The sequence below is a fragment of the Harpia harpyja genome, chromosome 15 (genome assembly GCF_026419915.1).
Source record: "Harpia harpyja isolate bHarHar1 chromosome 15, bHarHar1 primary haplotype, whole genome shotgun sequence".
Lineage (NCBI taxonomy): Eukaryota > Metazoa > Chordata > Aves > Accipitriformes > Accipitridae > Harpia > Harpia harpyja.
The window spans coordinates 4,444,814-4,460,477 of NC_068954.1; the positions used below are offsets into that span (position 1 = coordinate 4,444,814).

Consider the following 15,664-nt stretch of genomic DNA (forward strand, 5'->3'; position numbering starts at 1 on the left):
ATCTCTTTTTCTCTAGAGACGTCTTCACGCCTATTACTTGAAGAGGTACCAGTCTTTTTTTCTGAAATGCTGCTTGTTTCCTTCAGGTGGGTTTACAGTGAGAGCTGAACGTCTGAACTTCATCAACTCACCTTTCCAAGTGTCCTTCCCCTTTCCTCACTCTGCCATCCTTGAGGATCTCGACGGCTCTGTCACAGGGCAGAAAGGAAGCCACCTCCTCCCTTCCACAGATATCCTTGTGGTGTCTTGCACAGCCAGTGCCAACTTCAGTCAAGCTTCTGGTGGCAGTGTTTGTGGCAGGGACCTTGTTTTCCACCGTATGTCTCTTCATTTGTAAGTAACCATTCCACTTTTGAAAAATTGGCATGGATGTCGCTTGCTATGTTTTATATTAAGAGAGCTGCTGGGTCTGAACACAGTCCCAAGACTCCAGCCTCTCTGCTGGGTCCTAAACTAGGTCAAAAGCCTGAGTACTGGCATACATTAGTCCACGTTGTTGTCCACATGGTCTCTGGCTGTTTTTTCTGGCTACTTCTCACCCAGATAGTTCTCAGGCATGGTTTGAGAGATAGCACAGGGAGCATTCCCATCTGGCAATTTGGATGTAGTCATCATGTTTTTGGGGAGGAGAACTTAGCTGTATAGACAGCTGCAAGAATTATCCAGGCCACAGGACAGTCTTTGGTTTATTTTATTTACTTGGACCTGCCCAAGTTCATTTTTTTTCTGAGGTTCTCAGCAAGCTGCTTATCTGTCTTACCTTGGTTTCCTACCTATAGTCTTGATTCCTGTCCTGAGACAATTCTGGCAATGTTAAGTGAGCCTTTTTAGTGGAGATTGTGGTGTACTGCTATTTTGTCACTCTTAAAATACCAGGGGTATATAAATGGGCCTTTGTAGAAATGAGAATCCAACTCAAGGCGGGCACTGACACTCAAATCTTCAAACTGCGATTGATGGCCAAGCCCCAGAAACAGAGATTCAGTGGGCAAATTGCAAACTTTGCCAAGATTTTCTGAGTGCTGACCTATAAAATACTTCCAGATCATGAGGGAAACACCTCAGCTGATAATAAGATGCTGTCTTAAAAAAAAAAAAAGTTTGATTTTCATTATATTTTAAGTCAAGTTCTGAGAGGGTTTCCATTTATTCTCTTTATGCGAGATTTCCCCAAATGCTCGCAAAGAATAAGTGGTCATGAATAAGGTAGATTTTCATGTCTTAAGCAGAAAATCTTTGCCTTCTGATTTCACTGCTGTTAATTTCATAAACTATCAGATTCATGTATTATGTTTCCTACTAAAACTGGATTTAACATTTTATGATTTCATGGGCCCACCTCTCATGCAATGAATAGCCATTTTATACAGAAGATATTAGTTCATTCTGTATTTAATTAAAAGAAAACTTTCCAGTAGATACATTTCTGCCATTCTGTTGGAGCCATGCCTTTCTTACCCACCTCATCAGGACTTTCTGGTCTTTTATTTTGCTGTTCTTTGCTTGCTGTGAGGTGAATTGAGTCAATTTAGATCATCAAACCTTGTTAAGACTGACCCAAGCTCACAACCTAAGCAACCTGTTTCAGTCTATATAGTTATGGTTTCCCATCAACATTATGGGATCAGACAGCGGTACAAGGGAGATATGAAACTCAAGAATAAACTTTTGTTATTGTGAGTGACAGAACTTTTTTGGCAACTAGATAATTGCTTTTCCAGTGTTAAGATGCTAGTTTTCACTTGATTTCAATGGGCCCTTGTGATAATACCACTGTTTATAGATGGAAATGAAAACCCATTTGTTTCTTGTCTTAATCATCATAGAGGAACCCAAAGCATAAATGAACAAATTACTTTTTGGGTGAAAGGTACTACAGTAAATCTGTGACGTAGCTCTTGGAGCTTATTCAGCAATCAAAAATTACTGGAAAGATTTGGCGGGTGAGCCAGAAATTCAATATGAGTGAATTCAAATTGGGTTGAAGACATATAAACATAGAAGAACATGTGTGTTCACCATGTAGACACTGGCAATGTGTCCCATTACAGCTGATGGAAACCTGTGTCCTTGATTTGATTGCTCATGGAGAGATATCTAGTGCTACTTAAAATGCCCTACGATATTTCCCTTGGCTTGTCACTCCGTGGCAGAAGGGTAAGGATCTGCTGGAGACACTCGATCAGATCTGGCATCTCACAACAAAGTTTTTGATTGCTTGGGACATTTTAAGCAGCACTAGATGCCTCTGTTCTTTTGATCTTTCTCTTAGGGGCTGGTCAGCTGAACTGCCCTTTCGGCTTCACTGACTGTACATACTGTGATGCTAGTGACTTATGCAAGCACAGGGAGTGTTTGCGCATCTGTACATGAACATATATACGTAAGTGCAGTCTATCTCTCTTTTTGACTTAGTTTTGAACCCATTCCAGTTTCAGCTGTTTGTGGCATGTTTTTTTGGCATGGTTTTGGCCCAGGACAGCTATCCCACGTCCAGGCAATTTGTGGGTACAATTTAGAGGTCAACATGACCCAAGGAACCATTTCCACTAGGGCAGTTTAGGTGTCCCCACGCTGTTTTGGAGGCTGAAGGAGCTTGATCGTATGGATATAGCCAGGCCATGCCAGCTAGCCTCAAGGCCAGAGGGCTGGCCACAGCACCAGTTAGCTTATCAGAAGAGGAGTGGCCACTGGTCTGTGTCTGAGTGCTTACACACTCTATGAGTGGATGAGACATGGTCTTGTTGGAGAAGATCTGTCTATCAGTGCGGGTATAACCATGTCTTATGATATAGCATACATGTCCTCCTTGCTGGTAGCTCTTCATACTCCCAGTAAATCATGTCTACTGTAAGTTTGCAACAGACTGCCACTTTTGATTTTTTTTTTTTTTTTTTAATTTCTAGAGGGATAGAAAATAGGTTTGGAGAGTTCAGCCTCCTACTGTCACTGCCTCATAGCCCACCTCTGTAATAACCCAGTCCTGCTATACAGCCAGGTCTTTCCCATCAGCTTTAATGGTCATACAGCTCCCAAGTGCTGTCCCAGCTCAATTCTGTTGCTACACGTGCCTCCGCAGCCTGGACTTGTTCCTGCCTTTGAGCAGCTGGCGGCTAAAGAGATCCAGTGGAGAAATACTGTTCAGCAAAGTACTGCCACCGCTTCTACTACCCAGGGAGGACACTTGCGAATTCCTGGCATAAAAAGAAAGGGGGTGGAAACGGCTTTTAGTGATCTAAACAACAGTCCTGCTTTTGTTCCCATGCTCATCTTCCCTTCCCAGTACCCCGCTCAACATTTCACTTTCTTTTTGAAGTACAAGCCTGAACCATTATCCATTTTTTGCTGTTTCAGGTTAGTAGTACACAGGCAGAAATCCTGAAGTGGTCTGTCAGAGGGCTATTAATAATTCATATCTGCCTTATAATTCATGTTTTAGAAGAAGGAGGAAAAAAAACCCCTTCCCAAATAGGAGGAAAAAATAATCACATGTTCCATTGAAGGGGAAAATGTAAGACTTTTCAGCTACCTGCAGGCTTTGCATGTGATTACTGTTTCTCATAATGAAAACAAAAGTCTGCAATAAATTAAGAGTTGGGAATCATTCTGAGTTAACAAAAAGGGAACGGGGTAGAAGACAAAATACAACTGTGCTAGATGTCTTTCTGGACCAGTTAACCATGAGGTCTTAGGCACATCACTTCCCTTTCTAGCCTGTGTTTACTTTGATTCTATGGACTAGAGCTCTTTGGATCAATGCTGTGTGGGTGGATAGAGCATCTCACAGCATTGCTTGTAGTGTGATGAGTCCTTTTGGATACTTTCACAACATAAATATTAATAATTCGTGACAGCTAATGTATGCAATACACCTTGTTCCTCTTTCAGCATCAAAAGGTGGTTAAGGAGCAAGTACAAATGGAAGGTCATCTGCAGCATTGCTGTTGAACTCTGGAAATGTTTGAGCCTTGGCCTAAACTTTGTCTTCCCAATAAATTAATTAAGAGTTTTAGATTAGTCATATCAATGATTGGGCACTTCTCAATCAACCTTTTATTTCAAGCAAGTCCCCTTTCTTTCCTTTTTTTATTATTCATCTGCATGAGCTGGGAGTCAACACACATCAAAGACACTTGGCAGTCCGAGTAGAAGAAGCCAGCTGTTAGCCTGTCCTCTTGAGGACTATGTACTTAACAGAGTAACCCGAGAGAGTGGGAGCATCCTCTCTGCTTCCAGATCCTCTCTCCTGAGTAGCTCCTACCAGCCAAATCACCATCACGTTAAGTTGAAAGAGTGTCAGCATGCAGCCAAGTAAATGCGGTGAGTCAGGGAGGCTTCAGTCACACAGACAGCGCTCCAAAACGGACCTGGTAGAGGAACAGGGTGAGGAATTAAAGGAGCTGGAGGGGATGAAGAATGAAAGTCAGTTAATAAAATATCCACAGCATGACCAGAGGATGAGGGGGTGGAGGAAGAAGAAAGGGTGAATTTTGTCCAGATGTATTTGAAGAGTGTTTGCAATAAAAAGGGCATAGTTTAGGATTAATACAACAAAACATGACTAGGAGCAATTGGCAGAGGTTGAGTAGAGAGAATAAAGATAGGTGGGTGACAGGAAAGATTTCCTAACAGTGCAGTCTTTTGGATTCATCTAATCTCAGTAAAAAGATGAAAGTACTGTTGCTTGGCTTTCTTTAGTTTCTGATGAGCAAAGAATTAAAAATCGCTCTGGAAGAAATCTTTTCTGTTGTGCTCTACGAGGCCCTGGAGTATGCGACCTGTCAGATCTGCAACTTGCTAGTTGTGCTTACCGCTCGTGGTAAGGTCTGTAGCCAGTAAAGCAGGGGTGCTATCAAAACCAGAGTGAAAAACAGATTACAAGCCTCTGAGCCCAAGCATTAAGCTCTGAACCCACATTTGCTGATCATCAGGCCAAAGCAATAGCACAAGAGCATCCTCATTTTGGTATGAAGTCACATTGTACAAGGAGAAGGTTTCAGGTAACAGCAGTAAAACAGTCTCATCTCCTGTGTGTTCTCTTAGTCTGGAGTGGTGCATTCTCCGTGCTCCTCAATAAAAAGCGCGAGGGGCTTGAGATAGTGGGTTTTTTGCTTCCTCTGAGTTTCAGGGATGGACTCCAGCTCCAATAATCTTAAAGGCTGAGGCAAGTAATGGATTTTGAGAGGGGAGTCCTAGTATGGCAACAGCTCATTCCCTGACCCTGTGGGCAACTGGGAAGGCTTGGCTGTGGCCTTGTTATTAACCTTCTTAGCCTCCAAACCAGCAGGGAAGTTGCATCAGCGCTGCCTTTTAGGAGAGATCCCCTTCCTGGGAGCTGTCTGGGATAGGGCTGGTTGGTGCGAGCTAAAAGCACGTCTGGGACCATTTTAATTATTTAAGTTACTATGTGGGCAATTGACTCTTTATCTTTGTGCTGTTTAATTTACAAGAATGCACGTAGTGTATTGGCACTTTTTTTCCCTAAACCATATGTTTGGAAAAAAAAAAAAGTTTTTGTTACAGACAAACCCTAGAAGCCTTTTTTTTAAAAGAAAACAAGTATCTTGAGCATTTCTTGACTCTCTGTCCTGAACTGCTTCATCCAACAGCTTCCAGGGCAATGGGGTTCCATTTTGAAGCTGGCATTGCTGTCACAAAAGCCTTCTTCACAAAGTCCAGTTGAAAGTTAAACTAATGTGTCACTTAAGCACCCTTTAAAGAGGGTTTTTATGTCTTTTAAAAATGTAATTGAAGCTTATAAAAGTCTTTATAAATTTATATGTGAGAAAGTTATTGAGTAGTCTGAAGAACAGCTTATGCCATGGCACAGCACAGCATGGCTGCAGGCTAGATACGGCTGCTCCAAATGCCACCACTACCCATATTATCATGAAAATATGAGTCTCTATTAATATTAAAACAAATTTTCATTAAAAAATTGTCATAACATGATTAAGTGACTTTAAAAGTTTCTTCACATTATGCATAATTTTTACAAGAGGAGAGCATTAGAATAATCGGCAGCCAGGCAGCACCTTGCGGCAAAGGGGACTCCAAACACTTTGCGGCTGCGCACACCAGAAGGAAGTTTGCCTCTTGTTCCTTTCATTTGCTTTCCCCTTCTCGCTGAGGAAACCTGGGACTTGCTCAGCACCAGTCTTGTAGTTTCAAGCCTTTTATTGCTTCCCTCTTCTCTAGTCTGCTGCAGAGGAAAAGATTAACTTTCTTCTTTATAGCCTTAATTCTTAAATCTGGTCTAATATCCTCTCCTGTAGCGCACGCATTCAGTTGCTGCAAACCCAGCCGCTCCTGATGGGTTAGTGTGAAAAGAATAGCATACCCCCTACCTCCGTGTCTTTGAGTCTTGAAGAGAGTTCAAATGGTTACTCTAGTTTTGCTTTTCCTTTGGTATTTACTTACTGTGGTGCCTTCAGATGAGCACCCACCTGCTGTGAAACACCCTTACAGTCACACTTCTCTCAATGTGGACATGCTCGGTTGCTCTCTGGTCCTGTATCCCCCCCTGTGTACATAACTGTATTCACACACGGGGCAGCTTACACACTCACTTGGCCTCACAGCCCAGCCCTCTCGGGGCTCCCGTGACATAACGTGGAAGGCAAATATTAAATCATTGGCTGTTGACTGTTCAGTTAACCAAGACATCAGCTAAACTTCAGAGGTTCAGCTCTTCCTGCTCTGTATTTCTGGCATCTGAGACATCTCACCAAAGCAGCCAAGAGAAATTTGGTTCTGGGGGTAGGACCCCTTTCCATTTACCCTGCAGCCTGGAGTATTGGCAGCAAAGCCGGATCCTGAACAGGCTTATGAGTATGCAAGAGAAGATGTTTCCCCAGGCCTGCCACCTCAGCTCGACCGTTGTCTGGGATTTTTCTGGGTGCGGGGAGATATGTTTAGCATTGAGGCAGCATTTGCTAGCCCTACACTTTCTTTCCTTGCAAGGAAAAACCTGACAATCCAGTTGGATGCTTCTTGAGGGCTGGAGAGATGCAAGCCAGATATGCCAGCTGAGACTCACTGTCATAACCAATGTATTATTAGCCCTAAAATTGTGTTAATTTGTAGAGGACTGCAAGTGGGCAATGGAGGTGCCGTAAAACCTTGCCTAGAGTACCTGCGTCCAGATTTTCAGATCCACTTTGGATGCTCTAGAGCTCTGCCTGACATGGGATAAATGGAGTGACAAAGTGGTCTTCTGCAGATCTTTGCTATGCATACACTGCAGAGATGTTTGGACTGCTTGCTTACCAGCCACTTTCCAGCTCAGAATTTGTATCTGATTTTTGTTTTCCTTAAAATATCAGCTTGTAAACTATAGGAGCTGGGGAACTGATTTAGGAAGAGAAGCCAGGGGTAGCAAACTCAAAAGCTACTTTAAATGAAGCCATCTTAGCTCGTCAGTCACAACCCTTTCTGCTCCTGGGAGATCATCTCAATTCTTCTTTTACTTCAAATTCAGAAGGCCTATCTCATAGTGGTCACTCAGGATTAGGGACAAAGATCTAGTTATTTTTGAAAAGACCCATACATGCAAAAACTTGCTAATGGTAAGGGTTCATAATATAAGGCAGATTTGAATCATGCCCTTGGTCTCTCAACAAAGATACACACATTTACTTAAAACAGCTGCAAATTCTTAATTCTTGGCAATTAAAATAAAATGAACTGGTTTTGGGCCCAGCATCAAACCTGTAAAATGTTCGGTATGGTCATAATTTGGAATTAGCCTCCATTTGGCCAGCAATAAATTGGACTGTGGATATAAACATTTGGTGTCCCATTTGAAGTTCAATGCTATATTGTTTCCTGTTTTGGAGAGGGATAATCATAATGGATTATTACACAAATGTATCAATCAGAAAGCATTTAGAGCTAAGCACGGTGTCTGCCTTCATACACAAAGATATGGACCCTTAGGATAAGTAAGTTAATGGTAAACATAAACAGGAGAGTTAATATTTGTTCTACTTGATGTTGTTGATTGGTTTAACAAATCCTTTGTGGCCCATCTATGTTGAGCAGTTCTGCACAATGCACTTGAGCTAAATTACATAACAGTTTATACAATCACAATTGGTAAATTGTGGCTTAGGCTGTAAAGTCCTATCCAGTAATCCTGCCATATTTCTAAAGCAAATTGCTCCTTAATTGAAACCTGCTTCAATATAAAAATACAGCCTTTTCAATGAGTCATCCTTTTTTTTCCCCTTACACTTTGTAAAGGCTTCCAGCAGTTTAAAGTGAGGGTTAATTTTGCATTAAGACCATTGCCTCCTAGTTTCTTTCAAATAAAGCCAGGGGAAGTTCAGGGGAAGGCTCTTTCCTCTGATAATGAAGCTCTCCATGTTAATGATGCGTGCAGGCTCCCTTGGATCCTCTGAATTAGAAATACTTGTGTGTGTGCGAGCTACTCTGCTTCATTAACATTAAGGAGAGGTAGATTGGTGGCTATTTAGGGCACAGTGAAATTGCTGGCTATTTAGGGCAAATGGAAATGGTGCTAATTGTGGCTGGCAATTCCATTAGTAGGGTACTTCCATTTTGGTGTCTATTTGGCATATAGGTGAAAAAAAAGCACACTGACATCCTTTCAAGGGGAATGTAGTCTCAGGCTCATTGTTGTCTTGTAGCAGTTAACTTCTATGCAGAGCTGCACAGTTTTTCAGGTTCCCCAAATTTTTGTTTTGGCGTGCTGGCACTCTACCAGGAGTAGGGTACATGTTTGTGGGTGGCAACACGTCGAGCAAGGTATGTAAAAGGCAAGGACACAGCATTCGAGGTCAAGAAAACCCCAGAGACTTCAGGCCATAAGATCTCTCCTGCTCCCTTTCCTTCCTGGGTCATGAACAAACTTCCAGTTGAAGGTCAGGGAATCCGGACTATCACGGTATGAAAGCATGCAAAGCCTTCTTCCTCAGAAAGGTTTCCGGTATAAAAAACCTGCATTTCCAAAACAAAGATTCTCCAGTGAAAGCTGCCTGTCTCTCTATCCCAAAGACAGAAAAATTAACTGAAAAAGAAAGTTGGTAGTGTCTGAAGCAGGCAAAAGTCTATCCTAGCTTTGAAGTCCAGGGAGAGAGGACTTATCTGTTATAAGTAGGAATACTGGGAAAGATGTATTTCACTTAACTGTAGCCGCCTGGAACTTAGCTGTCTAGTTTAAGATATTTATTTGGGGTGCCTTTATAACCTCTTGTCAAGATTGGTGTCCAACAGAGTTGCATTCACACTTAATTCACTAGCTAGTGAATTCACATTCACGTTCACTAGCCAGTGAATCTACATGGCTAGTGTGAAATTGCCACCTAACTTTCTGACAAATCAAACAGATGATGTGTATTCCTCCCTGTATCCCAGCAGGATTGCCCATTCCAAGCTTTCTTCTCTGTCTTTAAAACTTCTTGAAGGTTCCAGGGAGAAGTCTCTGAGAAGTCAAACTGTCTCATCAGACTTTTGCAGTGATGAAGGGTAAAATGAGTAAAGAGCAAAAGCACGTGGATTTACGTTGCACTGAGTCTCTATCGCTTTCTGTGGTTCTGTGCACCTTTGTAACTCCATAAGGCAATTTCTGACGTGCAGGAGAGTTTAATGTTGCACCACATTATGCGTGGTGTGCTTCTGCTGCTAGAAATGTTTTCCTGTGTACCTGTGCAGGTGCTGATAACTGTGGCAATAATGTGCTTGTTGTCATTTACTTGCTTAATTAGCAGCCTAATATCCTGGTCCAGTTAATGCCTATAAGAGGAGGTTTATTAGTAGTACGAAAGCTGTTTAAGCCTTATAAACTCCTTCCAGTCAGTTTCATTGGTCTGCCAATATCTTCCGGTTGAGTGATTCTTTGCTGATTCACACTTCTCTTTCCCATTGCTGTTTCTCAGCTGAATGTTTCTGGGTAACCAGAAAGTCCTTTGCCAAAGTGACAGCCACCAGAATAACAAAAAAACCCCAGAACTGATTTTAGAAGAGAAAAAAATCTGCAGGCAACCCTCCTCCAAGATGAGTGCTATTGTGATTATGTATTGTCTACAAAGCAGCAAGGGGAAAAACAACCAAAACCTGCAAATACAAACAGGCAAATTGCAGGATGACATGAGTTTTATTACTGTCTATCTTGAGCAAGCAAGCCATATCCAGTATGGAGGGTTGGGTAATATGCTGAGACACCTAGTTGTAGGGTAATACTCCAATATTTAGAAATACCATTTTAGATATGCTTAAAAGAGGTGGTTTTTTAAGCTTAGTCTCAGCTCAAATGCCAAAACTGACTAAGTGGACTAAAGGTGAAACTGCCAACTTGCCTTGATTTTGCAGCAGCACTTGATTCATGTATAAATCTGCTGCATTCATCTTTATGGCAGAATTGTGGCCCCAGGGTACGTTGTCAAGCCAGCAAGGCTTCTCCTCAGCTGACAGTTAGATCTGCAGTCCTGGGACGTGTATCCCTAGCAATTCCCCATGTATAATGTGAAGAATGCAAGAAGCAGGAAAAAACTTGTGAGTTGCAATTGTGCAGCTGCAACCCCAATTTTCTTATAAGCATGTCTAGTGGTGGCAGGGCCAGGGATAGGAGATGCTGGTGACGATGGGGTAAGACCCTTGCTAGAGTTTTGGATACTTCCATCAGAGCTCCTCCTGTAACTTAAGTGGCATAGACGATCCTGCGCCAATCCCTTTGCAAGCCAGCTGGGATCATGCTCAGAGTGAGGAATAATCTTTGCCAGTTGCTACTGAGAAGAGTGCCAGAATGAGATGCATCAAATTCTCAGACAAGCTTAGGCAGTCTGTGCGGTAAGAGGACAGGGAGAATGTTCTTAGGCTAGGATTTATTCTTCCTGATTTTTGATATCAAAATGCAATTTCTAATGTGGAAGTTTCGTCACCCAAATTCATTCAGGTCATGGAGAAACATCAGCTCTAGACAACATTTTAGCCCACCTCACATCTGACATCCTCTGGAGGAGCTTGATGGTCCTTGTTGCCTCTAGAAGGAGAGGAGACCTTCCCAGTCTTGTTCCAGATGTGAAGCGGTAACACAGTGTAGCTAACCAGAGCATAGTTTCAGTCACGGTGTCCATCAGTTTCAAAAGCTGTTGTAGGAATGCAAGTTGCTGAGGTCTGGAAGTAAGATCTTTGTTTTGAAGAAGCGGCTTATGATCAGGTGTCCCTGATCAATCAGACATGAAGACACAACGGATGTTCGGAAGGGTTAGCTTCATTTCAGCTTCATCTTTTCCTTCATGTAGTTTGCTGCCTTCAGCAAAGCGGTTCCTGAATGAAGAGTATTCTGTATCTCTGGACTTTACCTTACACAGCTTTCTATCTTGGGGAAACTGGTAATCACAGCAGTAAGAGGTTATTCTGCCCAGACACCCAAATAATCAAGATCAGTTTAGCATAATTTGACAACAGTCTTCGTGCAGGAAAAAGACAGAGCCTGCCCCTGAAAAGGAAGTCAAGGTGGGTGGTTATACACATCCCAGCTTCACTTGCTGTTTCCTATTTTTAGTAGAGAAAGGTCTCCAGAGGCCTTAAATCTAAAGAGTTTATGCCCACTCATGATACCATTACTGCTGTTGATCTGTTCAGTGAGTTGTTTTTCTCTGCCTAGATTGGACAGAAATTAGGAGTGCAAAGCTCTGGTGAAAAGGGGTTTGAGTTCTCATTTGGATGCTCAGAAGAACTGCTGTACTAAAAGTCCACCCATTTTGTGAAGGCTTTCATCAGTCTGCAGCAGCCCCAGCTTCATACTGCTTTCTGACCTGGGTGCAGAGCAGCTTTCTGAATTACGCAGGATTTTTGCACTTTCAGCCTCGATGAAAATTTTGACGGCTCAAATGAGAGTGAGTAGTCAGAAAACTCAAATTTCATGAAGACAAAGATGGTAAAAGTTGAAGCTGAGGCTCATGAGTCTGGTGGTGCAGTATTTGGTACCCTGGCTGTTGCCATTGCTCTCCTTTGGCACAAGCTTTGCTCCTCTGTGCCTTTATTCCTCCACCCTTTGTGTCTTTTTCTCTCTTTCTTTTTTTATGGCACTTCAGGCAGAGATCGTTTCTTACCGTACTTGTAAAGAACTACACAAATGAAGTCACATTCTGAGAGAGCACCAGCATATACTACTATAATTCAAATAAAACCAGAACTGTATAGGTTGCAAAATGAGAGAGTTCAGTGAAAAAACGTGTTTATATTTTTTTCCTCCAGAAAAGAGGCTCCAGACATTCCCTATAATTTAACTGTGACTGACAGTAGGAATAAGACAACCACAGTCAATTACGTCCCTGATACTTTATCAAACCTGTATGGCTGGATGGTTCTCCTCTTGGATAAAGAGACTTACGTGTTGACATTTGACAACCCTTTGGCCAGCAAACAGCTCCAGGTAACATGGGAATTTTTTATAATTTCAAAATTATATTTGGAAGAGATAATCATGCTTCCATCTTTCTGGGTGAGCAGAGAGAGGGAAAAAAGTGTTAAGTGCACTGAGAAAATCTCTACATATATATAGACAGGGCTTAGATATGAAAACCTATTTCCTGAAGCTCTCAGTAGTAACTTGGAGCAGGAAGATGATTCTGAATGTCTTAGATGAAAGTTCAGTGTGGTTCTTAGGAATCAACAAAATTTTTACTACCTTAAGACATACTGAAGCATGTTTTTTAGAAGACATTGTTGCTCTGCGCCTTTTAAAGGTGATGAGCAGAGCTGATTTTATCTGCATTTACCATCACCTTCTGCTTAATTTTACATCTCTTCCATGTTTCCAATACATATTTTGTAGAAGACTATGTTGCCTGTGAGGAGCACCATCCTCTTTATCCCTTTATACTGCACTCCATGGAGCTCTAATCACAGACACAGGCATGTTTATTTTGGTTCCCTCTTCTCTAGTATTCAGTGACATTTAGCAACTTCATGCCTGGGAATTACTTGCTGGTGGAACACAAGGATCTTCCTGCACATCCTGAAGTTGTGGTGTCCTGTGGGACAAGGACCGGACAGCCACTCCAATCGCTGCCTTCATACGGACATCATAGGAGCTGTGACTGGTATCTTGACAGCAGACTGGGGAAGCTAACCTATTTGGGTAAGTGCAATACGAGGGACGCAATGTACCTTTTTGTTCAAGAATGGTGACAGAGCTGATATCTTTTTAATTTAAACCCCCAAACTATGTAAGGCCTTAGACACAAGGCCATCTTTCAATGGCCTTTCAATAAGTGAGAAGTCCTTCAAAAAGATCAATCAAATAGGCAAATGCATGCACATCAGGTCCATCTCTATCTGATCTGATGCCTGATCTATCAACAAAAGGACTGTATCCTGAATAGTGGGTGATGTGACATCTGTAGAATTTGAATTAGTGTTTTGGAGAGGAAAAGGCATTAAATTCCACTAATGATCTCTGTTGTCAGTTGGTCCCATATCACATGTATCATCAATAAATCATGTGCAATCTATCTAGGCTGAGCCCACTGAAGGCAATAGGATTACTGGGTGAGAATTTTTCCTATGACTGTAAACTTCCAAAGATGTCATAGACCTTTCCATTCGAGTATGTTGGCTTTGTACACTAGATCATGAAGTGTGGTGGTCATTTTTTTAAGAAATTCAGACATTTACTGATATTTATTCAAGTTTCCTTTATTCTTTTATATTTGGGACATTTTCCACAATTCTCATTCTCAAGCAAATGATGATATAAGGGTGTAAGTTCTACATGTAAAAGGCAAGATAATGATTGTTGTCATTATTAATAATAGTAGAACCAGGAATTACAAAAACATTTCAGTGCCTTTGAGAAGCATAGCTTATCCTTCATGACTGTCATACAGGGAAGATAAAGATGCTGATTTTCACAGTAACAGAAAATTTTGTCACTGATCTAATCCGATAGCTTTAATGAATTTCTCTTGATTTGCACTGATGAGATGACATGCAAATGGCTTTCTCATGTAGGATCTGTTTAGGAATGAGCAATTAGAAAAATCAGTGGGATGGTGGAGAGGAAAACATGGCTGGAATGAGGGCAGGCAATCCACTGAGCTTAGTCTGACAGCAATGAAAATCATCCAGTGTACATTTGAGGAGAAATGGGAAAGCCCATACCTTAACTTCAGTCTGAGGGTCACACTTGTTGCATCCAGCTCTGGTCCTACAGCCAACTGGCGTTGCACAGCTTGTATCCATACAGCTTAACATTTTTTCTCTCAAAAGAGGCTGGATGCACCCAGGCTTCAAATTAGGAAAGATCCCTGTCCTGTCCCGGCTCCCAAACCATAATGGTCACCATCTGGGAGAGTGCATTGGTCTGGGCCAAAGCTGTGCCAGGAACTTCACCAGCAATATATCCATGTAGATTATTGGGGTCCAGCTCTTGGTTCCATGTCCTGGCCCTGTTTAGATATCATATAGATACAGATTGGCTAGTAGAAATCTAGCTGTTGAGTCTAAGCCTCGCCCAAGGTCATGCCAGGTATCTACTGAAAGAATAAATACGTTTTTATTATTTCAGTTTACTAACAGTGTAAATTTGTTCTTTCAAATATAAAAGTCAACTGTTTTTCAGCTTGCATATCCTGAATTGCACTTTCTTAAATAGGGCAGCACGGGAAAGCTCAAAGGATGACACCTATTATCTTGGCCTCTTACTACTGTTGAAAATAGAGGAGATGACAGTATTGGGCAGACTGGGACAGAGTGATCTGGTTGGCATATGTCACTCTTGCATCATAGACGCTTTCTTGCCCTTCTCTTGCCTCCCCTTCATCGTGATTTTTATTATATGAAGAGCTCGTTGTTGTTTCTCATTTTAATACAGAGAGAAACAATCATCCAAAGTACATGAGGGGAAATTTATGAAAACACCTAACATGTATAATTTGTACTGTGAACATTTTCAGCAAGGACTTTTATAGCAGTGAGATCAATAATTCAGTGGCGGGTACCTAATATCTGTTGCTGTTGGTAGGGTAAAAGTCTGAAACAAATCGAGTGGATTCCTAGCTCTGGTGTGCCATTTACTTTCTTCCCTAATCTCTGCTGTGCAGGCTGAGAGGGTGAGGATAATTAGCCATCAGAGCAGACTCATGGCATGTGGTGCACTTTCCATCACTCAGGGTCCTTAGATGATGCTTGGCCGTCTTTTCAGAGAAATATGCTCCAGCTCTACAAGAAGCTATTAGAAACCTCATGAGGCGAGATTCACGCTCCGTAGGAGGTCAGAGAAGGCTGTCACAATAGTCCCTTCTGGCCTTAAAACCCCACCAGTCCACCCACCGACCTGGAGAGGACAACGCTTGAAGGTCTGGCCTTCAGAACGTGTTCCTGCCTGACTCTGCAAGCTGGTTTTTTATTTTTTATTTACATTTAACTATATGAAATAATTAGCCAACTAATTAATCCCGTTTACAAGCTTTGTCGGATTCTTCAGCTGTCAGTCATGCCCGAGCCCGGGGCCGGCGTTGAGTCTCAGCTCCCTCCTTCATCTGACTTGGTCTCCATGGCTACAGGCTGCATCTGCTGACACCCCACTCTCTATTTACTGCTTAATTAAGAATTTCACGCTCAGCCCTTATCTGCTGCTAAGAACAAGAACACACTGTTAAGAAACTCCAAATTTAGGCTGCTGCACAAGGAAAGC

General features: G+C 42.0%; 1 protein-coding gene across 1 annotated transcript in view; it reads left to right on the forward strand.

Annotated features, from left to right (window-relative positions):
* PKHD1 (PKHD1 ciliary IPT domain containing fibrocystin/polyductin) overlaps positions 1–15,664 on the forward strand; it is a 263,656-nt gene that overhangs the window by 137,536 nt on the left and 110,456 nt on the right. Inside the window, exons 46-48 of the mRNA XM_052810279.1 lie at positions 87–333; positions 12,223–12,400; positions 12,913–13,108. Coding sequence (XP_052666239.1) covers positions 87–333; positions 12,223–12,400; positions 12,913–13,108 — 621 coding nt within the window. The remainder of the gene's footprint in view (positions 1–86; positions 334–12,222; positions 12,401–12,912; positions 13,109–15,664) is intronic.